Raw genomic sequence first — 27,741 nt, 5'->3', positions numbered from 1 at the left:
TGATAAAAAATATTATAATGAAAAAGGGGAACACAAAACGTTAATCTATAAAAATAAACAACGTTGAATGTAATGAAACACCACTTTCTGGGTGAGCCCCGGTGGCTCCCTGAAGCTACTATACTGATATAGTGCCAAATTACAAGGTGCCATCAGTTGTGGAGTTCTTTGGCTTATCAGAGACCATGAGCAAGAACCTAGCCCCCCTCAGAAGCGAAAGGAGTAGTGGCACGTATGAAAATTTTCATGTAAATTTATTCATGTCTGCCATGGTGGTGGTGGAAGACATTAAACAAAACAGACCACTGCTTGGTTTAGAAATGACACCACAGCCAAAAAAAACTTCCCCATCAATGTGAACAAATGATTGACTAGCTTGAGCTAGTTTGCCCCACCTCCCCATCTCATTTGGGGATAAGAAGGGAGGCAAACCAGGTCAGACAGTCGCTCCACCACCAATTCTTAAGATGATGGAAACCCAACCAATGCCATGGGGGAGGGAGGGTGTCAGGGGAGCCACCAGAATGGTGCAACATACAGTATAGAGGAAGACTCCAAGACCATGGAGATGCAAAGAGGTCCATGTCCAGGACCTCTTTGGCATCTCCAATGTCCAGCAAAGATACAGGAAAGACGCGGAGTCGATGTTAAATTCCATGGATTCAGATGGGGTACAAACTGGGACACACCATCAGCTTGGACATTGGATACTCCTGGAATATGAATGGCATGGAGAGACAACCTCCGAGAACCCAGCAGACGAACTGAGGAGACCAGCTCCAAGGAGCCAGCGACCGAAGAGAGAGAAAGAAACCCCACTCCCACCCCACCCCTGGTGGGACAATGAACCATAGGGGAACAGTTCAAATGAAGCTGGATCACAGAGCCCAGAGGAATCCAAACTCTCAATATAGTAGCATAGGCACCCTTGAAACCCGATGCCAGCAGAAAGAGCATGAGACACCACAGGGGATGATTCACACCCAGACTAAAGATATAACCTAATAAGAGGCAAGAATGGTACGAATAAAACCCCCATGTAGAACACTGCACAAATGAAAATAAAAGCCCCTGAAAGGATCGAAAAATGAAAACAAGGATCGCAAACTCTCAAGGCACCAGACTGCGGCGAACGAAGAAAACAAGAAAGTAAACAAGAAAGAATCCTAGACTCAACTAGGTATGTAAAGCTGGAAGCAATACCTTAGTGTGCTGGCAAGGTCAAGCAAACCCGTGCACCCCACCTACCAATAAAAAAAAAACCTGACCTGAGGAAAGACAGACAGTCCAAGACAACTGGCTTACCTGAAGTCACCACAAGCGAGGAGACTCCCTAAGGGAGTGATATCCTGAATACTCCAAGAAAGAGAACACAAACAGTGTAAGAGCATCACTGAGTAAACACAAATGGAAGGTAACCCTGAGCACATGCAGCTCCCAGTACACCAAGCTCCTGGCTCACACTGCAAAACTGTGCACAGAAAAACTACAAAAACCAAGACACCACTTAGCTGAAAACAGGAGACAGCAAACTGAGAGGGTGACCAGGCACAGTAAAGTACAATTAATGTGCACAGTATACATCAGCATAAGAACTGGTGGTGGAGCAGCCAGCTGATGCTGTCTGCCTCCCTCCTCCCCCAATATGAGATGGACACTTGGGGCTCGCGCAAGTTTCCCAAACATTTTTATTATTTGTTTACATTGTTCGGGGTGTTCTTTTGGCTATTTAAGGCTGCCGTCTCCTTTCTAACCAAGCAGTGGTCTGTTTTGTTTCACTGATTTTCTAGTAGCCTTTCCTCAATGGTGGCAGACATGAATAAACTTACATAAGATGTTTCATGTGTGCCACTACTCCCTGCAGGGGGCCAGGTTCTGGCTTGTCCTGGTAGACCAAATAAGAACTCCAGGACTGATAGCACCTTGTAGTTTGGCATTATATCAGTATGGTAGTTTCAGGGAGCCCCTAGGGAGTCCCCCCCCTCCCAGAAAATATTTGTTTTTAAATTGTCCCAATGATAAGAAAAATGTGAGGAATTTCATATGTATTTCTGGAGTCACATCCTGTGTGTTAACATATGAGTCAACAATGTAGACCTCTGAGCAGCACGATAAGGGCAAACAGAGCATGAATATGGCTTTTCTCCCGTATGGATACGAATATGATTGATCATTGCATATTTTGTAGACGAGCGATACGGGCAATGAGAGCATGTAAATGGTTTCTCTCCAGTATGGATACGTATGTGTTTTGTCATGACAGCTTTCTTAACAGAGGAATATGGGCAGTAGGGGCACTGGTGCACCTTGACGACAGCTTCTCTCCCACTAATCTTCGAACCATGTATGTTCAGTCTCACCTGTCAAAAATGCCTATCTTTATTAATCTTATCACTGAGTTAACAGGTAATTCTTATAAGATACAGTGAAGCAATGCTCAGCCCCATTCTATTTACAAACTATCTATCAACTTTTACCTGATGACAACTAAAGTATGTGCCATAGACAAAATTAAATAACGAAAGAGATATAGTATTCCTATTATCAAAGTACAGTACAGAATACTATACTCACTTCATCACAGCCCAAACATTACAGCAACAGAACCCATGAATTCAAGTAAAAAAAAAAATTACTGTTCGCAATTAACTGAGAAAGACTCCTCAGTATCCTATGCCAGGCAAATCTCAACACAGAAGCTATCATGAACACAGTATTCCACAAAAATTCCTCCCCGACCATCTTCTCTTTATAAAGTATTAAATTTTAAAACTAATGGCCAAACAGGGATGGGAGAAAAAATTAAACGGTATAATTGGTGTCTGTTGATGTGCAGATGTTGTAATTACTTAAGTGTAATTACTGTACTTAAGTGTAGTTACAGGATGAGAGCTACGCTCGTGGTGTCCGTCTCCCGAGCACTCTGTCATATAATGCTTTGAAATTACTAAAACGGTTTTGGCCCCCACCATCTTGTCACTTAACTTGTTCCAACCATCTACCACTCTGTTTACTTTAGTGAATTTTCCTATATTTCTCCGGCAGCTTTGTTTCGTTAAGTTTAAATCTATGACCTCTTGTTCTTGAAGTTCCAGGTCTCAGGACTTCTTCCCTTTCAATTTTATCGATTCCTGTTACTATTTTATTCCTGTTCCTGTTCCTACAATGAAATAATTGCTGGACCAGACCATGCCCAGGCCTGTTCTCTGTAAGTGCTAGTATCTTGTCAAGACTTCCTCACCCCATCATCCCCCAGAGTATGTCACATGCAATTATTCTGTGTTTTTCTCAGGATCAGGGAATGCATTTTAACAATATTAGAAGGAATTTTCTTTTTCTTGCACACCTGGGGGTTGTCAGCTATTACTGTAATAGCTGTGCATTTCATAATACTTACTGACAATGTACAGTATTACCAATATTCTGTGGGGTTTGGTTTTAAGTATTTAGTGAAGCAATAATGAAATGTTATGTAATTTTGTACATATTTTTTTTCTTTGTACCTGGGGAATAGGGGGGGGGGGGGGAGCACCGACCTACACATCCAATTCCATTTAGAACCGAGGTGTTCAGATGGGAGAATGTCAAGTGTACTGGGTATGGGCTAGGATACATCCAAAATTAGTCTGGCCCACTGAGCACGTGTACATAGTTACCAACTTTACATCATTCATTTTAAAGGTAAAATACACTTTTAGTGTATGGGTACTGTAGTGAGTAAATATAATGAGAAAGAGAGATATAAACAAATACAATACTGTAGTTTAAAAAAGGTTATAACAAGTGTTCAAGAGCTAGCATCAAACTGCAAGCATATTTCACTGAAGACACAGACACACACCTACATCTTTCCATTACTAATCCTTCCATTCTTACATCATTAAGAAGATGTGTAATAATATGTTTGCTATTAGGCAAACCCACGCTTCATTACTATAAAACCCGAGTGATAGCATTCAGTTTAACAATTAAATTTTTCCCATGAGCATATCCTCTCCAGAAACTATCTTCTATTGTCTTAATATATATATATATAAAAATTAATAAAAAAAATCCTGGCTTTCATTATACTGTATGCAAACATTATGAATTTTGCTCATATAGCAATAAACTCCTTAAAACTTGCCATATCAACTTTCAACCTTAGAGCCAGGAACAAAGAAATACCTGGCACTGAGAAACAAACCAAATTTCAAAATAAAACAGGCTTTTGATTACAAATCGGTACCTTAAGTTTCCCATCAAAACAATAAAGAATACTTAAAGCATCACAAGAAAAACTTGAAGTTCAATTACATTGCTTAACTTCAAAAGTAAATTAAATTAAAACCCAAACTTCAAAAGTAAATCAAATTTAAACCCAAACTTCAAAAGTATATCAAATTTAAACCCAAATTTCAAAAGTAAATCAAATTAAAACCCAAACTTCAAAAGTTAATCAAATTTATACCCATTCTCCATATACTAAACAGAAACCTGAAAAAACAATATAAACTGACAACTAAAAAGTTATCCCTAAATATTACATGAGTGAGTTAGTAAGTTTACACCAAACTCATTATCACCCGTTTCTTTCTTGTTTTTTTTTTAATGGATACGCACAGGGTAAAGAAAATTTCTTGTGTAAATTTATGTTTAGTCTTTATGATTTACATGTTAGATTAAAAAGGGTAAACTTCTTATTTGTTCCCTATCAACTATGCTACACATTCCAAGAAATTCATACCAAGTTTAAAAGAAAACATTCCCAGAAATTTGTACACAAGACCTATTATTAATTTTCATATCTAAAGACAAACACAAAATTTAATTTGCTCTTAGGAAGACACATTAATATGGTGGGTAGTAGATGTCAAAAATGTGCAAAAAAAAAAAAAAATCGAACGTACATGATAACAATGTGTTACTAGTTTGTTACACAAATGGGTAACCACATGCAACACAAATTTACAGAAGGGAAAACAATTTACAAAATTATATTAAATGAAGATTGAAAAATCAGTAAACACCAATAAAAAGAAAGGTTTGATGGAATGTCAAAAACAACTTGTATATCAACCAATTGGTCTATAATAATTTTGACTGATGCAGTCCCCCCCCCCCCCAAACTAACTATGTTCAAATTTGGGAAATACAATTATGATTTGCAGGATGTATTATCAATACAATTACTGTACCATGGAAAAGAAAACATGACAAAATAAACATTAAAATGAAATCTATGAAATTTATTTTAGGCCTAAATAGCCAGAGAGCAACTCATAAAGTGATATAGCATCCATCCCTCCATGTTATTCACATGCAAATACTAGAGCCTAAATTATAAAAATTATTCATAACAAATTTATAAAAAAATGCCTAAAAAAATGACTAAATCTCAGAACTTTCTCCCCTATAGTATACAAAATCATGATAGGTGAGATCCAGCTAGGAAATGAAGATAGTTAGAGTTGGCTAATTTTTTTTTAAATCTACAAATTATTTTAGCATTGCGAGCCCAAGATTAAACAAACAGTGTACAGTATTACTAAAATTATAAGTACCCTGTATTGAATAAACAGGTTTATACTTACAAATACTGTACACGCAAATACATATATAGGGTATTCACAACTATTATTACTAATGGACGGATGAAGAGAGCCTGATAAATGGCATAATTATTATAGGACCACGGTATTGAATACACAGGATAATATACTAAAACTAAGATAACAAATTCATATATAAAACCCAGTGAATAATAAAAAATGTAACTATTTATTGTGAATTATGTCTGATGAGTTAATAAGTGACCCTTTAGTGTTGACCTCTGTGAAGCACGATAAGGGCAAATGGTACAAAAATATGGCTTCTCTCCAGTATGAATTCGAATGTGATTATTCATTGTACTTTTAGTGCAAGAACGAAAAGAGCAGTGTGGACAAGTAAAGGGTTTTTCTCCTGTGTGAGTTCGAATGTGTTTGGTCATATGATCTTTCCTAACAGTGGAATAGGTACAGAAGGGGCACTGATGCACCTTGCCGACGGCTCCTCCCCCGCTATTCCGAGGACCATCACTGTTCAGTCCCACCTGTTGGGAATGCCTATCTTAATTAATTTTGTCAAAATGGACACTTGTCATTTTCAAATTGTGCATTCATGTAGCTTCCTTGGATTTGTAATTACATGTACAGACGATGAGTCACAATAACGAAATTATATAAAACCCAGTGAATAATAAAAATGTAACTATTTAATACTGATATCCCTTTGAAGATATGATGACCAAACTACACATCAAAAAATGAAAAAATATAATGTTTCTGTCCATCCTAGAGCATTAATAGTCCACAACAGACCAAAACGTAATTTTCTTTATTTTCTGATGTGTGGCTTAGGTTATCTTAATAACATGTATACAAGAGTGAAAATTAGACAAATTGCACACTAAGTTAACTCCAAAATGGGATCATATGCGTGTAGTAGTTTTTTGTGGTGAGGGATGGGGTTTGGTGGATGTGTGTAGTTGGCGGGAGAGAGGGGAAGGTTTGGTGTTGTTGGATGGCATGGATATTGGCATATGGTTGATTATATGATTGCTTGAGTTGAAGTAGGAGCACTGTAGATAGGTGTGACAGTGAAACTGGTATATAAGTAGTGGGTCACTGAAACAGGCATTCAAGGGTGGAAAGGAAGATTGAAAATCAAAAGGGAGAGGGTAGAAATGCATAAGGTGTATATAGCAGGAAACCCATTGTGGGGGGTGTAGGGGAGCTGGGAGGATTTGGTGTTGGAGAAAGGGCAGGGAGAAAGAATCGTACTTCACTGGTGATGAAAGAACTAATTCCATGAGTCCGTTTCCCTCCCAGATAAAAATATTTTATATCAAACAAAAATATAAATGCAGTGTACAGTACTAGTACTTAGTTTTTATTAGACATGCCCTTCAATTACCAGGAGCATACCTGGAGAGAGTTCTGGGAGTTCTACTCCAGTATAAATTGCTGTTAATCCGAACAAATCCACAAGGGGCCATGATGAGGGTTCGAACCTACGTCCGAGGATCCCAGACGTGCCTTAATCGACTGTGCCACGACATGGTAAGAGAATTGCATCCGGGAGTGCCCTCACACGGATCCTGCAGTCTCTCAGAGACACAAACCAGGGTTTTACACAATTCCTCCATGCACTCGGGCTCTGTCAACAAGCTGTTCTACCTCTTTGCCCTTACTTCATTACACACGGAAATCACAATAGCGTGATGTATCAAATGAATGAATCCACCAGGGCCATTAAGTGGGTTCGAACCTACGTCCAAGAGGATACCAGACGTGCCTTAATTGACTGTGCCCCGACATAGTAAAGGAATTGTAACCAGCCAGGAGTGCTACTGCCCTCAAACGATCCTGCAGTCTCTCTCAGACACAAATCCATGTGAGGGCAGTAGCACTCACAGTTGCAATTCTTTTACCATGTTGTGGCACAGTCGATCAAGGCGAGTCTGGGATCCTCTCGGACGTAGGTTTGAACCCTCTTCACAGACCTTTGAATTTGAGAACGGAATGATTACCTGGTGAGTGATATACTATTCTGTTGTGTATGCACTATTTAAAAGATTTTAAAATAAAAGCGATGCATACATCTCGCTGATTTTGTTGACTCCCTGAAGACAAAACAGTTCTGTGTGGAGTACACTAGGACTCAGTTTTGTATTTGTTGAGGTATCATCGTTATATTATTGTACTGTATGTTAACAAAATAATTTATTCAAAGATATAATAAAATATATAGAATTCTGCCCACAAACCAACACCCCTTTATATTAGCTTTAATAGACCAAATTTTACGGTTGGTCACAATCTGGCCAAAGTCTAATAATACTGCAAATATGTTGAATTATACAACACTAAGTAAAACAAATAGTAATTAACAAATCATTACAAGAATGGTTAAAAAATATTAAATACAAATTTAAAATGTTTGTATTATAACCATATGTACTACTGTATTGTGTAAATTTTTATTATCATAACCATAATACTTTTAAAACTGATAGTTTCTTTAGTTATGAAGAAATATAAAAGACTATCTCTTTTAAAACTATTATGGTTATGATAATGAAAACGGACACAATACGACATACAGTTATAACACAAGCACTTCAAACTTGAATTCAATTTCTTGTAAATCTTGTAATATAAATTAATTTTAAAATTTAAAGGATCATAAAAGACATAATTTAGAATTTACTTTACAATCTTTATTTTTCAAAAGGACAGAATTGTATCACTCTTAAAGACTTTTCTAGTATACAGTACAGTACTTAAATTTTTTCGTAACAGTAACTCCTATAACAATTTTACGAAGCAAATAACAAATCTGGCAGGTCATAATGCTACCAAATGCTGAATTCAATGATAAAACAGTTACTAGTGTTAATACATAATCATAGGTTATTTAACTAATTAGATTATATAATTTTGAATTCGATTAGTAAACATGTAGTGACAGTGCATGTTTTCCTTAAATTCACAAAGTACTGTAAAGGTAATTAGACCAGTAAGGTGTAATAAACAATGACTTAAGATTAAAATTGATATCAATGTCTTACAAGTTTACATATAATATAAAAAAATAATTCTTTGGATATTTCAGACCTGAGGTAAGTTTTAAGAGTGCATGATATATAAATCTATGCTTCAAACTAAATATTTAGAACAACTCCTCAATTCAGTGACTTGGAACCTAAGGAAGTCATTCATTGCAATTAAACAATTATACATACAGTATAAAATTGACGTAATATGACGAGACAGTAATAGAATGTTTACAGAAAGAATTTTTCCAAGCTGGTATTCATATGTACCCAATAAATACTGCGAGAAAAAGTCCAGAAATAGGCTTCCATAAGCCCCAATTTACCTTACACTTGTGAAAAAGAACCCAATAACCACACCACGAGAGCTCTTGTCAAAGATCTGAGTGCCTGAACTTTACTCACGAACCCCTGTACCAGCACTCATTCCATAACTGTCCATATATCCAAGTGTTGTAAGGAAGGGATCTTTGTAATGAATATATGAAATAATAGTTGTGTTGGAAAAAGCCACTTTTCAAACCTCCCGCCAGTTCAGCAGCTTCTCTGCACGTGTGCACTAGTGCACTTTACATGAGAGAACTGTTCCTCTAAAAAAAATATAGAAATATGCCATCACTGATAACAATTGGATTATAAGTACATGTCTGTGGCTGGAAAAAATGTAGAAAAAGTAGAGTGCAGAAAACTAGCTCTAAACAAACTCTGATGAAAAATTTGACATTAAACAAGTTTTGAAAATGGTAAAACACTGAAACGATAGTGGGCAAGGAAAAACAAGGGCAGAATGTAGTTGGTGGATACACATCATACCAGATGATATGAATTCTGTGCAGTTATGAATACATGAAGTACAATGATTACAGGGTGCTGCAATGAGCACAAAGAATATACTAACACACACACACACATATATTATATATATATATATATATATATATATATATATATATATATATATATATATATATATATATATATATATTTGTGTGTGTGTGTGTATGTATATATGTATGTATGTATGTATGTAAATATGTATGTATGTATGTATGTTAGTATATTTTGGTAGCAGTCTTTCTTGTAAACGTATGTTGTTAAATATGACCGAAAAGGTAAGATTAATAATTCTAACACAAATTTTATAAATATTTCTTATGTTTCTTTACTCTCGATGGAAAAATCAATTCTCCAAAATTCATTTTTATTTCTAGTCTGACGCGACACATGAACGCGTTTCGTAATAACTTATTACATTTTCAAAGACTTTAGTTTACACACACACACAACTGTAAACACGCTAATCCGTCATACTTATTCTCGCATTTGGGTGAGGTATATGGTGCAACAGTTTTGGGTGAGGTGAACAAACTTGTGACAAACACAAGACAAAACGCAAAACTATGGGTATTAATTTGATATGAGAACATAAGAATGGAAGTAACTGCAGAGAGCCTATTGGCCCATACTTCCTCTTGATGCTTCTATATTGGTTCGGAGTCTTGAAGTGGGTAAAATATAGTTGTGCATTAATTGACTGTTGATTGCCAAGTCAACATTAGCAATCAACAGCCAATTAATGCACAACTATATTCTACCCACTTCAAGACTCCAAACCAATATACTGTAGAAGCATCAAGAGGAGGTATGTACCAATAGGCCCCCCTGCAGTTACTTCCATTCTTATGTTCTCATATCCAATTAATACCCATAGTTTCGTGTTTTGTCTTGTGTTTGTCACAAGTTTGTTCACCTCACCCAAAACTGTTACACCATATCACCTCACCCAAAAGCGAGTATAAGTATGACGGATTAACATGTTTCTCAGGTTACAGTTGTGTGCAAACTAAAGTTTTGAAAATGTAATAAGTTATTACGAAACACGTTCAGGCGTCGCGTCAGACTAGAAACAAAAATAAATTTTTGAGAATTGATTTTTCTATCGACAGTGAAAAGAAACAAGAAATATTGAGAAAATTTGTGTTAGAATTATTAAGCTTACCTTTTTGGTTATATTTAACAACATATATGTATGTATGTATGTATGTATGTATGTATGTATGCATGCATTAAAGCTCTATTATTGCACATCAGTATATAGAAAGTAAAACACCCCCTGTAAGGGTTATATTAAATTTTTTTTATTTTTACCCTATTATATTAAGCCAGTTTTCTGTGGAACCAACTCAACTGTCAGTACCTGTGATAAAATGCTTATCTCTTTTTGTTGATATTCTTTACATTTCACCCATGATTTTGCTTAAGAAATTAGACAAAGAAATATTTGTTTAATTACTCAAAAGCTCACTTCCCTTTAATATTTAAACTATCCCTCCTTTCCCTATGAGATAGTTTCATCCTCACTGTCTGGTGGTCAGGTGACCTGTTTTCCTTGGAAGGGCTTGCTAACTGTGACCCCCACGACCATCCCCTCTCTCTCTCCCTCTACTCATATTTTGTCTTGCTATGAAGGAGGCCAAGGATAGGCCAAAAACACATTCAGCATTATTTTTCAATGTGGTTTTACCACATACTTACATACTTAGATCAGTGTTTATATTAGTTTAAAAAATTTAAAGAGGCAAAAATTTATAATATATTATTGCAATGATGACTACTTTCAGAAAATACTAATAAATTTCAAATAGTTAACTAAGTTAATGAGAGCTTATATAGAATAGAGAAATCAAGTGCTGACACAGTAAACAAGATTTTATATAAAAAGAAATTCTTTACACAGTATTCAACTTATAAAATACTAGGTAACAACCATCTGAGCAATTAATAAAATAGCACGATGTGGAATGTTAGTCAATAAAAGCAACTCCACCTGTGAATCAAATGTCTTGCCCTTTTGGGGAAAAAATATATACTCCTTGCATGTAATCTCTTAATTTTCAAATACATACACTAGTCAAATGGAGTTAATGATACACTAACAAGTCTTTTATGAACTGAATTTGGACACACAGCTACTAAGATTTCTTTTTCCAAAGGACTGAATTCCAAACATGACAAAAAATATAGCACTGTATAGTACAATATTTTAATATACTGTACCTGTACACATATACACATCTGAAACAGCTGTGCATTATTAGAGTAGCTGCAGGCTTCTCAGGCAGTTTCATATTTTACCCTACCCAAAAATTTTAAATATTGACGAACAAAACCAGTTCCATGTAATATTAGAATATTATTCCCAAAATTAGTAACTGAGAATGACTGTTTTCACACTTGTCTTTCTGGGGTTATGCAAAGCCCTGATTAATAGCTGCTTCATGATTTCACTATTGAAACTGATTAATGTGCAAAATATAATATCTAAATAGTACAGTACAGTACTGTATATAATATCTGAATCTAAAAGTTACCTAGGATAAAGATTTCAAGCCAATTTTAGGCTTTGGTATTGTCACTCTCTTGTCGCCTGGAACGACAAAAATTCATTACATATACGGTAGTACTACATTTCAATATAAAGTCCCTCTTAGGATACAACAAAACATGTTTAAAAATACAATCACACCAAATTTTATGAAAAAAAAAAAAATATGTAAAGAATAATACTGTAGACTTTAGATCTAATGTTTCATCATGTGATAACGCAAAGTTGCTTTATGAGAAGCACGGAAAGAGCACAAAGGACAAATGTAAGGCTTCTCTCCAGTATGAATTCGAATGTGACTAGTAAGAGAGCTTTTAGTACTAGAACGAAAAGGGCAATGTGGGCATGTATACGGCTTCTCTCCAGTATGGATACGAACATGTTGTCTCATGTTATCTTTAGAGGCAGCACTATAACCACAATAATGACATATAAAAGGTTTTTCGCCGGTATGGGTACGAATATGTTTAGGCAAATGGTCTTTCCTGCCTGTGGAATATGAACAGTAGGGACACTGGTGTAACTTGATGCCGGCGCCTCTCCCAGTTTTCTTCGAACCATCATTGTTCAGTCCCACCTGTCGGAACGCGCCTCTTTAATTAATAGTGCCACTAAAAATATTCAGTTCTATATTCATTTTGTATTAAGCAACAATAATTAAAACCAGTATGAATATTACTTGAATTTCTGATCAAAAGTACTTCAATGAGCACGATACTAAAACAAATACAGTACACAAGGAAAGGTTTCATCTTTTTAACATTGAAAAGCAAGAAACAAGTACTAACCCAAACAATGCATTACCTAACCTAACAAACATCTAATTTTGACTGAAATCATCAAAATTATAATTTAGTCCAGATTAACCTTCATGAAGGTACCAACAAGAAACAAACCACCCATAAAAAGCAGCACAAGATTTTGGTATGAATATAAAGATGATCATGAGGTATTACTAAATTCAAGCTATATCTACTTAACCAAATTTAATCATGAACAAGATTTAGGCAATTAAATTAATTTTTAATCACCAGTCAGGAAAGCCACTGACCCGTTTATATTATGTTCTTACAACTTGCGGTTTTCTTCTCTTTACGTTGTCATAATTACCATGAAAGCATCTCAATCTGATTAAAATAATCCACCAAAGTTGAACTAACAGCCTTATTCCTCCAAGTTGCTAATAATAAACAAAATTTACTATTGTGCAAAAAGATGGCCTATTAGTACAAAGAAAATCCAGCTTGCACTTCAATTCTGAAGAGGAAACAGAAATGAGCAAATAAATTTAAACAACCCCAACAGTAATAAGACTAAAAAAAATAAAAAACACCAGGTTCTTAAAACCCATTTTTTTTTACTGATGAACAGTAGTTAATTGTAAGGCTGGAAACCACAAGAGGTACTGAAATTGACAAGTATCACAAATTTAAAGGACGGATGTAGAATAAAGTTTACGACGAGCATCAAAAACAACGAAAATCAAAATCGTTGTTATAGTCAGGTTCTTCAGTCATTTATTTAACTACATCAACTTCGATTATGTTAACTTTAGACAATTTGTCTTTGGTATCCTGGATATCTCAAACTCTAATGAACTATGCCATCAAGCTCTAACTTCAGTTCTCATAGTTTTCCCTTAATATTCTTTTTTTCTTTAGTATCTCACATTGAAGATCTAATTTTATCACTTAGTTATAACTATGTAACAGACTTTTTTCACCACAGTTCAGCATCAATCTGCCAAAGTCTTGATTTTCTTCCTAAACCTTTGTTAATATTAATCATGTCCATAACACTGCTCTCTCTCTCTCTCTCTCTCTAAATATCATCTAAACATAGCCTTTACTTTAAGCTTTACTTACAGTGTCATGATACACTGATGAAATGTTAACCCTATAATGCAGTATCTGTTTAGGTCCCATGCACTAACCATCTCGCATAACAAAGCATACAGCTCAATAAGTGCAACAACACTCCTACTGCCAATTCTCTGCATTCAGTTTGTATCAAGCTTTTCTCACTTCCACACCCATTATTTGCTATCAACCCATTACTTAAAATTCTCAGGAAATATGCCATTGTTGCCTGACATCAATGAACTGCAGAAACAATATGCCACAAAAAATAATCTCTCCCAACCTTTACCTCTAGATATTGGAACGTTTTTGTCCTTGTATAGTTTACCATAAAACTTGGTTTTGAGTATATAACAAATATCTCTTGAAAGCATAACCTATTCTTCCCCACTTAACATGCTTCCAACTTCGAACCTTGAATTTTAAGGACAGTGCCAGCTTCACCTTAACATACGTAATGTTCCATTCAAAACTTCCAAGAAAATTCAAAAGAATTCAAGCAAGATTACAAATGATACAAAAGGACATTATTTTAACTTTGATTACGTTTGATGTTTCAGCATATGAAACTGCAATGTAGATCTATGAGAGGCCCGATATGGACAAAATGAACACGAATATGGTTTCTCTCCTGTGTGAGTGCGAATATGTTGCCTCAGATTATCTTTTGATGCAGCACTGTATATGCAATGAGGGCAGGTAAATGGTTTCTCTCCAGTATGAGTACGTATATGCTTTGACATGTGGTCTTTTCTAACTGTGGAATATGTACAGTAGGGACACTGGTGAGTCTTGCCGACAGCTCCTCTCCCGCTATTCCGCGAACCATCACTGTTCAGTCCCACCTGTCGGGAACGCCTATCTTAATTAATGTCATTTTAGAGGATCACTAAAAAAATTAAGAAAAAGTAAAACTCAAATAATATAAAAATAAATAAACCTGAAAACCTTATAACGGCATGTATTTAACTTGTTGATTTAACATAATGCAATTCCTACTTAGTATCAATACCCTGTCCATGTACGGAATGCATTAAGAAGTCCAGAAAAGTAGGTAATGCTATTTAGCTATACAGTTTTTTCATAAACATATTTTGCCACAAATTAAATATTTAAATAACCAAATTATGAATTTCATACAATTATATACGAGACTAAAAAAAAAAATTAATTTCCTGTTGGATTAGATAGCACATCAAGCCATATCTTGGCGTATTATTCTCTTTCTAGGCAAGCTTCTATATTAAAAAAAATAGCCCATGTGTTTTTTGTTAAAAAAATTAATTCTTGGTATTTTTAAAATACACTATGAAAGTAATTAAAAATCTAAAGTTATCTATGCTTTGAGCAATCTTGAATTTTCTCTATCACTAATTTTTGCTGGAATCTTTTATTTTCATAGCAGTATGGCAATGATTTACCTTAACCAGAAGTTTCCATTCTCCGTAACAATGCATCAGTAAGTTCATTGATTAATGGCATTAGGCAACAAGTTTCAAAGATCATTGATGATATTTATATAAAAAAAAGTTTATACCATAGCAGCTTACACAAAATTTATGGCGACTTTGCAGTAATTACAGTAATACAGTACAGTAATTATTTTTATGATAAATATTTTCATGAGTGACTGCAGGTCATTAAAATGAATTGGATATAATTGTGCAAGTACTGTATTGCATCAAATTTTTTTGCTGTAGTAGAAGATTGTACTTCAGATCAGTAGGGAACTTTAAGCCAACAAAAATAAGACAAGTATGATACTGCTATTCACATCTAGAGGTGTCAGTAATGGGTCCTGGTAGTACAGTCAAGATTTGTTCTCAACTCACAATCAAGAATTCTGGGTTTGAATCCCGGGCGGGACAGAAAGGGTTGGGCACATTTCTTATGACCTAATGCCCTTGTCCACCTAGCAGTAAATAGGTACAAAGGAGTTGGTCAGCTAATTTGACCTGGAGAGGGGGGACCCTCGATACAAGCTTAACGTGGATAAATACACCGGCTACCTGTCACCCGACACAATGAATTAAAAATAAAAAAAAAAGATACCTGATGTAATTCTTCAACTTTATCTTGTAAGGTCCGATTATGTATTAATGTTTTGATTACCATACTATACAATGGACACAAATTTAACCTTAACGTGTACAAGAGGGATGGGAATCCCTCATATCCCACATATCTTGGGAATTACAAACCTCCCTCGTGATGAGAGATTAAGAAATCATAATTTACATTCTTTAGAAAGGAGAAGAGTAAGGGTGATATAATTGAAATGAATGTAGCAACACAAAAAATAATACAAAATAATAGATAGAAATTGGATAGATATGTTTAAACTAAAAAAAAAAAACTGGGTAAATATGGTTTTGGAATTACGAGTTGCTAATTTATGGAATAATGTGTTGTGTAACTTAATAGGTATCTGGTTAGGTATAAATGGGAGCTGTCATTCATTGGCAAACAGACCTCCTGTATTTCCTTTTATTCTTATGTTCTTAACTTTGTGAGGAGTAGAGATGCTAGAGGCACAATCTGGCACATGGCACTGTCTAACATCATAGATCCACAGCTGTTAAATACCCTCCCAGCAAGCACCAGAAATATTACCAGAACAAAGGTGGAAGACTTCAAGAATCCTTTAGACAGGTTCTTGTAAAAAGTGCCAGACCAACAGGGTTGTTGTGGACATGTGGGACTGCTGGCCGCTCCAAGCACAGCTGGTTGGACCAAGTTATCAAAAGTTTAGCCTGGTTCCAGACCGGACTTGGGGAGTAAAACTGCCAGAACCCTCTCCAGGTAACTGCACAATTCTGCTCACATATAGTTTCTCTACACTTTGTGAATAGGCAATATCCATCTTATATGTGAATGAACATTATCTTATATGTCTTTCTTCCAAATTTTCCATAAACAATTTAAAACTTTGATTCCCTATACTAATGTTAATTTCCTTCTCTAATCTCAAAATTACCAGCGCCAATCTTAATACTAAATACTCCATGTAACACCCTTTCTTTTGTTGAAGGTCACTAGGATATGTCAAGGGACAGATGACTTAAAAGATGCTACATCTTCCTAAAATGCTCCACCCCCCCACCTCCCCCAAATGAATGATTACTTATAAATGAGTAACGAGCCAAGATAACTGGAAAGACAACTGGGTAAGAGATTATTTAACAGGTAAGAGAACAAAGGCCATAGTCAAGAGATGACCCATGCTGGTGAGTTGAAAATACTGTTTTAAATCCACTGCTATTCCTAATCTATTTAAACCGCCTACCAGAAAGAAGAAGCTCATACAAGACAATGTTTACGCATGAAACAAAACTAATAACGTCTGTTCAGAAAGACTGTGCAAGAAGACCCTGACAATCTCCAGCAGCAACCAAATACAGCAGTACTGTAATACGATTAGTTCCCATCAACTAATTAACGAGTAGCCTTGTTCTAAACCGTGTCAGGTTGGCAGGGATATATGGCCATCTTACCACAGCATCCAGTCTCTCAACACAGCTGACACTCTCACACTAGAAGAGTACTAGGTGAGTACATCTCAGCCAGATGCAACATCACCTTTGATCTATCTCAATTGGCAGTCTTACATATAGCAGCCAGTAGTAACATCACATCTTACAACAAGCCCCAGTCTCACCAACTGTGACTGGTCTCTGCCAGCACTGACACTCAACAGCCACACCTTATGACTTGCCTTGTCATAATGCTGTCGTACCATGCATCAACCACCGCTGTAACCACTTACATCAAATATACTTCTAGTTACCATATTATGTTTATTGTCCAAACCTGTTATACCATTACATATCTAAACAAGGAAAAAGGCAACTACAAGATATTAAGAAAAAATAAATGAGATTGGATATAATTTCAACACTAGCACTAGATGCACACATAAATAGATCATTAATAACCAGGCAGTGATTCATATGTCAGGCTGTGAGCCGCTGCATCTAATAGCCAGTTTGACCAGACCACAAGCAAGGGGGTCCGGTCAAAGACCCAGGCCACAAGAACATTGCCGTTCAGCAACAAGGAAAAGGTAACGGCAAAGTATTGGAAATTTCCGAACATAAGAATAGAATTTAAACTACACACATATGTTTCCAAAATGAAACTTTCAAAATGAAGAGCTTTACAATTAGACAATTAACAAAAATTAAGAGCAAAGTAATGAGGACAGGTAGAGGGGAATAACCCCAAGAGGACAGAAGGAACAGAGGGATTATGATCACTAAAAACAGCACACGTGAGGTAAATTCACAAGATTAACAATGATTGTTTAACTAATGTGAGGGAAAGTAGGAGAGGACACAACTTAAAACCAAAAATAAAATTTAGTCATAAATGTACAAGAATTCTTGTACCCTTTATGGGTGGCCAGCAAGTGGAATGCATCAACAGAAGAGTTTGTAGAACCAACTTTATCCATGAGTAAGACCAAATACAACAAATGTTCAATATAAGCTGTAAAAAAATATACTGTATTATCCCTAGTTCCATCCAATACTAAGTATATCATCCGTTTTAATCCAACCCATTAGATTCAGTACAGCGAGTTCCCAATTTGCATGGTGGTGTATTCTGGGAAAACTATATGTAAATCAGACGTACACAAATCAATATAAATATATGCAGAGAAAAAATATATGCGCATGATATAAACGAAAATACAAATTTTCAGACAATATACATGTATTGTATATTATCATATTAATGTACTGTATCTTATTGTTATATACATGTATGTGTATGAATATTCCTGCCACTTCCTTGACAGAATTAAACAAGACCACAGTACAGTATTTCAGAAAGCAATTCAATTTTGCTATTTGCTGTATAATATTAAGGAGATTGTATGATATCAAACTGCTCAAGTGATATCTGATTTTTGTTTTTAAAAACAAACATAAAAACCAGCCAGAGAATGTTTTTAATGTATCCCCACAGACTTTACTTAACTCCACCAAAATAATATTTGATTTACCAATACTTCAATAACATAATGAAAACATTCAGCTGACTTAACTTGCCTAACTGGAGAGTTGCCAAAGTAATGTAATGAAATGTAATTTGTAGTAACTAGTGTTATAAAATAAATTAGGCAACTGTGAAGCTAAGACTAGAATAATAACACATCAAAGACCTATGGTATTGTACTAACAACAACCCATGACACGCAAATATTCTTTAAATGATAGCCTTCTGCAGTTTTGCTTACTAGCTGTAAGGTACTGTGAAAACTATGGGAAGAAAACACCAAGTGCGGAGCAGGGCAGGGCAGAGCAGACCTATAATCAGTGAATCACCATTACATCAATCACCATTGGGAAAACAAAAAAACCCACAAAGAAACCAAGGTGGGTAGACATTTTTCTATAGGAATAGCTTGGTGTTATCTTCATATCAGCTTCTAAAATAAATCCACCTTTCTGTACTAGTGGAAATTTGATAAATGTCGAACTCAACAGATTTATTTTTGAATAACCTAATATTTAAATATTTTCCATCCTTTCGATTTCTCATATATTAATTTTCTAACCAAATATATTTCTGCTATTTGCCCTATAACAGACTAACATATAGATGAGTAGCCAACGGCATTAAAAATGTGACAATGGCTTATACTCCAGTTATTCTCATTACTTCTAGTTTAGTTAATTCATATTCCAACAGATCCATAACCAAATGAGATAAAAGTGGATCATCTGTAACCACAAAATGTGCCACTTTGTTCAATCATATTTTCCCCCAAAAAATATATATTTAGTACTAAACAGTACTAAAACCCAAATTTAAAATTGCAGGTTTTACAACAATTAAACCTTTTACAACCTTTTAATTATCTTATTTGTCATTGTTCTTTATCTTTATTTTATTTGTTGTACTTCCTGGCTGGTAGCAAAGAAAATAATCTTGATACTACAGATTTAAAAAATAAACTTCAAGTACTGTACTGTATTGGAAAATGTCTATTAAACAAAATGCAACATACATATTATCTTTCAGAATAAAACGAGAATACGAAACTGGGATAAAATAACAACTGTTACATATGATTGGAATACTGTAATTAATTTTGTGTGTCGGGGTGGAGGATATGCAGTCGTGGAATATTTATACAATGTTCATAAAAATAACGATCGGTTTCTTTATAATTTTATTCATCTATTTATGATGCTTTAACATATGGAACTGTAGAGCATACCTATGAGAAGCACGATATGAACAAAGTGAACAAGAATATGGTTTCTCTCCTGTGTGTATACGAATGTGGTTATTTAAGGTGTTTTTGGTTCCTGAACGATATGGACAATGAGGACAAATATATGGTTTCTCTCCAGTATGCGTACGAATGTGCTTTGTCATGTGGTCTTTCCTATCGGAGGAATAAACACAGAAGGGACACTGATGTAACTTGCCGATGACTCCACGCCCGCTAATCCTCGAACCATCACTGTTCAGTCCCACCTGTCGGGAACGCCTATCTTAATTATTGACATCACTCACAGTTTAAAGTCCTAAATATTCAAAAAGCCTAACCGAAGACTATAATATCTTGACCAAACTACACTAGAAAGTGAAGGGACGACGACGTTTCAGTCCGTCCTGGACCATTCTCAAGTCGACTGTGAGAATCAATCGACTTGACAATGGTTCAGTCAATCACAATCGACTTGAGAATGGTCCTGGACAGACCGAAACATCATTGTCCCTTCACTTTCTAGTGTGTGGTTTGGTCAACATATTTCAGCCACGTTATTGTGACTCCTCGTCTGTACTATAATATCTTCTGTCAATTTCCAAATGGAGACAGCCATTTACTTTTAATTACTGGTAATAATACTGTATATGTAAATCATAAAAATTACACTTCCAGTTTCCTTCTGGCATTCATGCATCCTTACAATATCACTCAAATCAATTTCCAATAGAAGATCGATTATTCTCCAATCTTTAAAAAATGTACCATTCTTAATTAAAAAATTAAATTTTCATTATTATTATACATTCATTTATATTAATGGTCAAAATTCAATATGAATCACAGAAAACCCATCTATTAATATTTACAATGCAGTACATTATTACTGGAAAAAGCCTATAGTCTTACACTTTACTCAGGGTCCTTCAGTTAAAGAATAAATAATACTCCCAAACAAAATAATAAACAATTATTGAAATCAAGAAAATTAACTCAAAAGTACTCTTAAGCCCTTACAAAGACTGGCTTCAGGCTCTTGACAAACTTACAAAATAAAGTATAGTAAATTTATTTGTCATTAAATTTAAAACTCTCCCATGGATAAAACTTTATTTTCAGATACAGTGTATTAATGTACAAAAATTGAACAACTTGCTTAAAGCTGTCATATGTATGTTATAACCTCTGGTCTTCAAAAGAAAACTGATGATCTATTTCAAACCCTTTCAGAAAATAAAAGTAAATACTGAATGTATTTAAACTATAAAACATTATGTGATCAGATTTACACAAAATAATAGTAGTAATAAAATTACAAAATATTGAAGGTTGCCTTCCAAAAATATTAAATCTTTAAATTATGATAAGAAATATAGTTAAAATAAATGATCCTGAAGGAAAATCATTAATTTTGTCTATGCATGATAGTAATACAATCTTGGTATCAAAAACCAAAATGATTAAAATAGTATTTACATAAATAAAAAATTAAAAAATGTGCAACATAAGAGTACTTTCTACTCTTTAAAACCATTGAGTGACTAATAAAGGCATCCGTGTATTTGAAAATAAATATAAAAAAAGCCCCCTCCCCTCTAACCATGTCTAGACGATGGTACATTATAATAATAGACGATATATTATTATAATGTACGATGAAAACATCAAAGATGGGAAAAAAACATGAACCAAAATGCTGATCAGAGTTGGGTTTCATTGGACACAATGCCCCCTGTTTGCCAATTATAAGTACAATTCCTGGTAAGAATCAGACAATTGTTGACCAATCCACACACTAGAAAATGAAGGGACGACGACGTTTCAGTCCGTCCTGGACCATTCTCGAGTCGATTGACAATCGACTCACAATCGACTTGAGAATGGTCCAGGACGGACGGAAATGTCTTCGTCCCTTAATTTTCTAGTGTGTGGATTGGTCAACATACTTCAGCCACGTTATTGTGACTCATCGCTGCATCAGACAATTACTCTTCTCAAGACTAATTTTAATGGGTCTCATTACTTGAAAGTTATTTGATTTATGTAGCTATTCTACTTTCCTTCAAAAAATAAAAGCAATAATTTTTATTCTCTGCTTTCTTCGACATGCAAAAGACAAATACAACACACACTGTTCGGTATTTACTGTTGTGCATGTAGCAATATATAGGAGTACCTTAACTGAAAACTGCCCATAAGCCATGTGAAACAGAGATAGGTAAGAATAGAGACAAAGACAAAACAGAGCCGAAGTAAATAAGACATTACAGAAAATGTGCACTAAAAATAATATTGACTATTTCAGGTACATTTGTTACTCCATTTATAATCTTATCAAACTCAGTACCATACTATATATTCAGTAAATTGACAATACTCAAAACTACATAATTAAAGTATTTTAAATTTATTAAAAGCTAACTTAAATACAATAAAAAAAATGCAGATTAGTTCCTAAAACAGTCTCTTCACTTAGGTTTTATGCTTTACCAAATGGCACTGCAAAGCAGATCTCTGAGAAGCACGATAAGGACAATAGGAACAACAATATGGTTTTTCTCCAGTATGAATTCGAACATGATTATTCATTGTATTCTTTGTAGAAGATCTGAAGGGACAATGTGGGCAAGTAAAAGGTTTTTCTCCAGTATGAGTCCGAACATGCTGCTGTAACTTGTCCTTTGTTGTAGCACCATAAGTGCAATAAGAACAGGGAAATGGTTTCTCTCCAGTGTGGGTACAAATGTGTTTCATCAAGTGGTCTTTTCTAATAGTGGAATATGTACAGTAGGGACAGAGATGAACCTTGCCGACAGCTCCTCTACTGCTGCTCCTCGAACTGTCACTGTTCGGCCCCACCTGTCGGGAACGCCCATCTTAAATCATTGTCATTACTCCACATACATCTTGTTTCAGCTTTGATGCAAAATCTATATTCAACTGCTCTAACAACTAAGTCAATGTATATACTACCAGTACATGCGAATCAAAAACAAAAAACATAAACTGGCTGGTGGCTGGTTAAATATCATCTTTTTAACTTGCTCATAATCTTAACTGTGCCCAATGTAATAGAGCTGAGTTAAGAATTCCCACCTATTTATCCCACCTCTTTTATAATAGCAACTAATAAGAGAGCACAGGTAAATAAGATTAGATAATAAGGATAGGGCAAAAGTGAACTGACCCCAGGAGCCTCAAAGAGACAACATAACCCACATAGTTTGGAACCTGGGAGGTAGTGAACATTTTCATTACACAGGTTTTCAATGGGTGTAGAGGAGCCGAGACAAAGTGCATGCTAAAGATTGTGCAATAACAATTGTAAATTGTGGAATAGTGAAAATTGTGTGTTAAGATATAACCCATGAACTTTGAGCTCTGAGGATGATACTAGTGGCACAGGTGGGTTGGCCAATGCTCTTCACATGGGTGTTACCAGTTATCACTTTTGGTAATGAATATTCTTGAAAGAAAAATAATGGCTGTACATTTGAATATAATGTATAAAGGCATTAAAAAAGCTGCACTTATTATTTATATCACATGATACAATATAAAGAAAACAACCTGAATAATAAATGTCTTGTTCTGTGATAATTGGAATGTATTGTTGAAATTGCACATTTCCCATATCACTCAAAGTAAAGAATATTAATTATAATTATTCAAGTTTCCAAAATATTTAGTCCACATTTCTATTTTTCATACGTACATACAATATTCACAATATTCTCTTGTATTGTAGATGATAAACCAAATGCATGTACTGCACTGTAATGCCTAATAAATGTAAATCATCTTTGCTGCACGATTTAAATTTGCTGTTATTCTTAGCAAATGACAAAAGAAAACATTATATGTATTGTTAATATCTTGTACTTTAAGATAAAATAACGTGGATGAAATGATTTTATGTGAATATTCAGTGGAAGAGAAGCGAGTCTGGGAATGTTGGGTGATTATTACACTCTACTCATTCAATCCCCCACCACTCTCCCTGCTGCCATTCTTCCTTTACAATACTGAATTGTACACAAAATTTTATATGCACAAACTTAACAATTAATCAGCATTCTATTTATACCATCTTTCATGTTATTTAGAAGGGTATAGCACTAATATGGTTAGACAAATGTAATTACCAAAGTGTAATTACAGGACGAGAGCTCTGCTTGTGGACCCATCTTCCCAGTATTCTCGGACATATGATGCTTTGAAACTGACAGTTTTGGCTTCCACCACCCTCTCACCCAACTTGTTCCAACCATTCACCACCTTCAATGTTTTTTTAGCAGCTTAGTTTCCATGGTTTGATCCTATGTCCATTTGTTGTTGAAGTTGCAGTTTTTAAAAGTTCTTCTATGTCAATTGTGTCAATTCCTGCTACTATTTTGTACGTAGTGATCATATCACCTTCTTTCTTCTATATTCTAGCTTTGGCATATTTAACACCTCTAACCTTTCTTCGTAGCTCTTGCTTTTCAGTTCAGGAAGCTATTTAATAGCATGTCTTTATATCTTTTTCAAATTTCTTGATGTGCTTCTCAAGATATGGACACCATACAACTACTGAATACAAATACCTTGCACAATGGTCTTTATGTAATACTCGGGTAACAGTTTTCCATCAAGGCCCACTCCTAAATTTCTTCTTTTATCAGAATTCTTTAAAACTTTTTCAAATAATTTGTAGCTTGTATGTGAAGAAACACTCCTCTGGCCTGATACATTGCCTCTGATTGCTGGCCTCATTTTTCTTTCAGTTAGAAAATTTTTCATCCATGTCAGAAATCTTGTTACCTCTCCAGTATGCTGCAGTTTCCAAAACTCTCTTACGTGGGACTGACAAAAGCCTATTTTTTTTATTCAAATAAATGCAGTCAACCCAACCATCTCTTTTTTTTCTGTAAAATCTGTCATATAAAGTATCATAGTAAATTTACAGCATCACAGAAGCTAAGTACTGTACAGTACAGTACTGTAGATTTGTGACACAGGACCTTCCTGTTCGAAAACCATACTGTCTGTAATTATATCATTTTTCTCTGAGGGCATTCCCCGTTACCATTTTTGTAGATTGGATTTTGGAGATTTGTAGAAATATAAATAGGTCACACTACCAGTGAGGGCTGGTAGATGCTAATGATACTTGACTAATTTCAGCAACAAGATACATTAAGTACTTATATTACTAATATTGCAGGATCTGATAATAAAAGGAAGTATTGGATGGTCGTCTAATTTTCAGCCACAATATTGCAACTTACTATCTTCATACAGATTACAGAGGTAAGCATGTTATTCAGTTTAATTTCTTTGATAATCTACCTGCTTTTAAGCACCCTCTTCATGCTGTTGAGTTTTCCTTTGGTGCCGCCTACATTGCAAGAACCAACTCAGGTTTCTTAAAGATTGCCTTGCTAAGTAAGTTCTCCCTCTTTCCTACTCTTACTTTCTCAATTTCATCAATTCATTGATTTCAACAACATAAATTTTTCTCTCAAACTTTTGAAATCACCAATTTTTGCAAATCTCTATGTGGAATACTTTGAAACTTATTCTTCCCACTACTGATACTCATCCCTCCCTCTGGATTCACTATGTTGATATTTTTGCTCCATGGCCACAAGACGTAACCTTTTCCAACCTTTCCTCTCATCTATAAACCAACAGGCTCTTTCTATCAATTTCAGTGTTGATGGACATTTTTTCTACCAGCCTCCACCTGTTAAGAAAAGTTTTTTCCTTTCCTTTTTCCTAGAGGCCCCTATGCATCAGTGACCATCAGTTTCTTGATTCTAAAATTTATCTTATTTACAAGACTAGATAAGAAAAATGTTCAACTTTTGCCAGATAATGGGGGGTGGAGAACCAGATATATTTATGGCCAGATAACCTGAAAATCTGGGTAGTGGGATCTGGATGTTAGGCTCGCTGTACAAAATATTCTTTTGTTCATTTATCATCTGAGATTCAAAAAGAAATTATTGCAACATTCGCCATCTGCAATTTTATTCATTACAAGTTGGTATCGAGGTGGGTGTACTGAAACATATTCCATTTATAGATGGCCCCTGGCAATCGTTTCTTTCCTGGGCCATCATTAAATATAGCAAACGGTCACCGTCTGTGACACACCACCTTCCAACACAATGTACTGTACATGCAGCCTCATTACACAAAAACTCTCAATTCTGATTTTAGACATTCCTTTGTCAATTAGATCGATTCCAGTAATTTTGTAAGTGGTGATCATATCCTCATTTTCTTCTACCTTCGGGCTATTCATGTTTCATGATTCAGCCTCCCCTTGGGTGGCTTAATCTTCATCGACCAAACAATTCTACCTTCTAGTTTTGGCATGAGCCAGCTTTTCTTAACACATTGGGATGAAATTTTCACGACGCTGATGCCAAATAATGTTAGATTTGTTTAACATTTTATACTATACTTTATATTTGGATGAACATTTTGAAGCTCCTGACCCTTTAATGCCTCTAGCCTCTCTTCGTTTCTCTTGTTTTTCAGTTCTGAAAGTCATTTTGAAGCATGCCTTTGCATCTCTTCCAGTTTTGTTATGTACTTTAAGATATGGGCACCATACAACTGCTGCATATTCCAATTTTGGTTTCACAAAAGTCATGAACAGTTTTTTTAGCATTTTGCCATCCATGTAATTAAAAGCTATTCTGAAGTTGGAAAGTGACACTCACGCTCCTTGCAGAATGTTTTTTGTGTGTTTCTCTGGTGACAGTTATTATCCAAAACCACCCCTGGATTTCTTCCTTTGATAGAATTTCTTTAATTCCTTCCCACATACACCAATTTGTAAGTTGCATGTCATCTATTTTCTACGATTTCACATTCCACAACATGGCATTTATTCAGTGAATTTCATTTGTCACATGGCAATCTAAGCACATATTTTATCTAGATCAATTTGAAGGGCATGACAAATATCTAGGTCTCCTATCTTCTGTAGTAGCTTAGCATCATCAACAAATGTGTTCATATAATTCTGCATTCCTTCTGGTAGATCGTTTATGTAGATGATGAACATTACTGGTTCAAGAACTGAACCCTATGGTACGGTACTCCACTAGTAACACTACTCCAGTCATATACATTGCTTCTGATTACTGCCTTCATTTTTCTGTCAGTTAGAAATCTTTTCATCCATGTCAGAAGTGCCCTTGTCTGGGGTGGAGGTTGTTGTCTGGGTCACTGATGTTGCTTCGATTGTTGGTGTTGTTGGGATCTAGTTTGTTTGGGTTGAGGCAGCGTTGTGAGGTTGCAGTAGGTCCACTGGGATCGACATCATTGGTATGTTTTTTTTGGCAAGCAGCATGTTCAGTACTCTTACATATTTGCCGACGTCTGTCCCTGCCAACCAGCACATTCAGCACCACTCCTGTGCCAGGTAAGTCCACTACGGGCTCACCATAGCCCGTGCTACTTGCCCCGCTCCTGTACCAGGTAAGTTACGGGCTCACCATAGCCCATGCTACTTGGATCTTGTTTCAAGTAGATGAATCTATAACAACAATAAATGTCCCTGCCATCTTCTCAGCTACACTGATCCACTGATCAGGACTTGGATGAGAGTGGTGGCAGCCGAGGTCGCTGATTGGTTGACTGGTGAGGTGGCTGGTTGGGCTGCAGTCGCCTGTATGCTGGGTCCCCAGTGGGA

At 35.4% G+C, this 27,741-nt stretch overlaps 1 protein-coding gene across 48 annotated transcripts in view; it reads right to left on the bottom strand.

Moving 5' to 3' along the window:
• Positions 1-27,741, bottom strand: part of LOC123745770 (zinc finger and BTB domain-containing protein 7A) — a 215,414-nt gene that overhangs the window by 147,396 nt on the left and 40,277 nt on the right. For 2 of the 48 annotated variants that reach the window (XM_069317675.1, XM_045726712.2), the window contains exon 6: positions 8,221-12,540. The exons of 41 other annotated variants lie outside the window; for them this stretch is intronic. In XM_069317675.1, the coding sequence (XP_069173776.1) occupies positions 12,160-12,540 (381 nt within the window). In that variant the 3' untranslated portion in view covers positions 8,221-12,159. Of the gene's footprint in view, positions 1-2,032; positions 2,361-8,220; positions 12,541-12,584; positions 14,668-19,988; positions 20,315-21,975; positions 22,908-27,741 lie in introns of those variants that run through there. 5 more of the 48 variants (XM_069317684.1, XM_045726736.2, XM_069317681.1 and 2 more) reach the window with 4 other exon arrangements.

The sequence above is a fragment of the Procambarus clarkii genome, chromosome 88, assembly GCF_040958095.1.
Source record: "Procambarus clarkii isolate CNS0578487 chromosome 88, FALCON_Pclarkii_2.0, whole genome shotgun sequence".
Classification (NCBI taxonomy): domain Eukaryota; kingdom Metazoa; phylum Arthropoda; class Malacostraca; order Decapoda; family Cambaridae; genus Procambarus; species Procambarus clarkii.
This window is presented reverse-complemented; position numbering and strand designations above follow the sequence as displayed.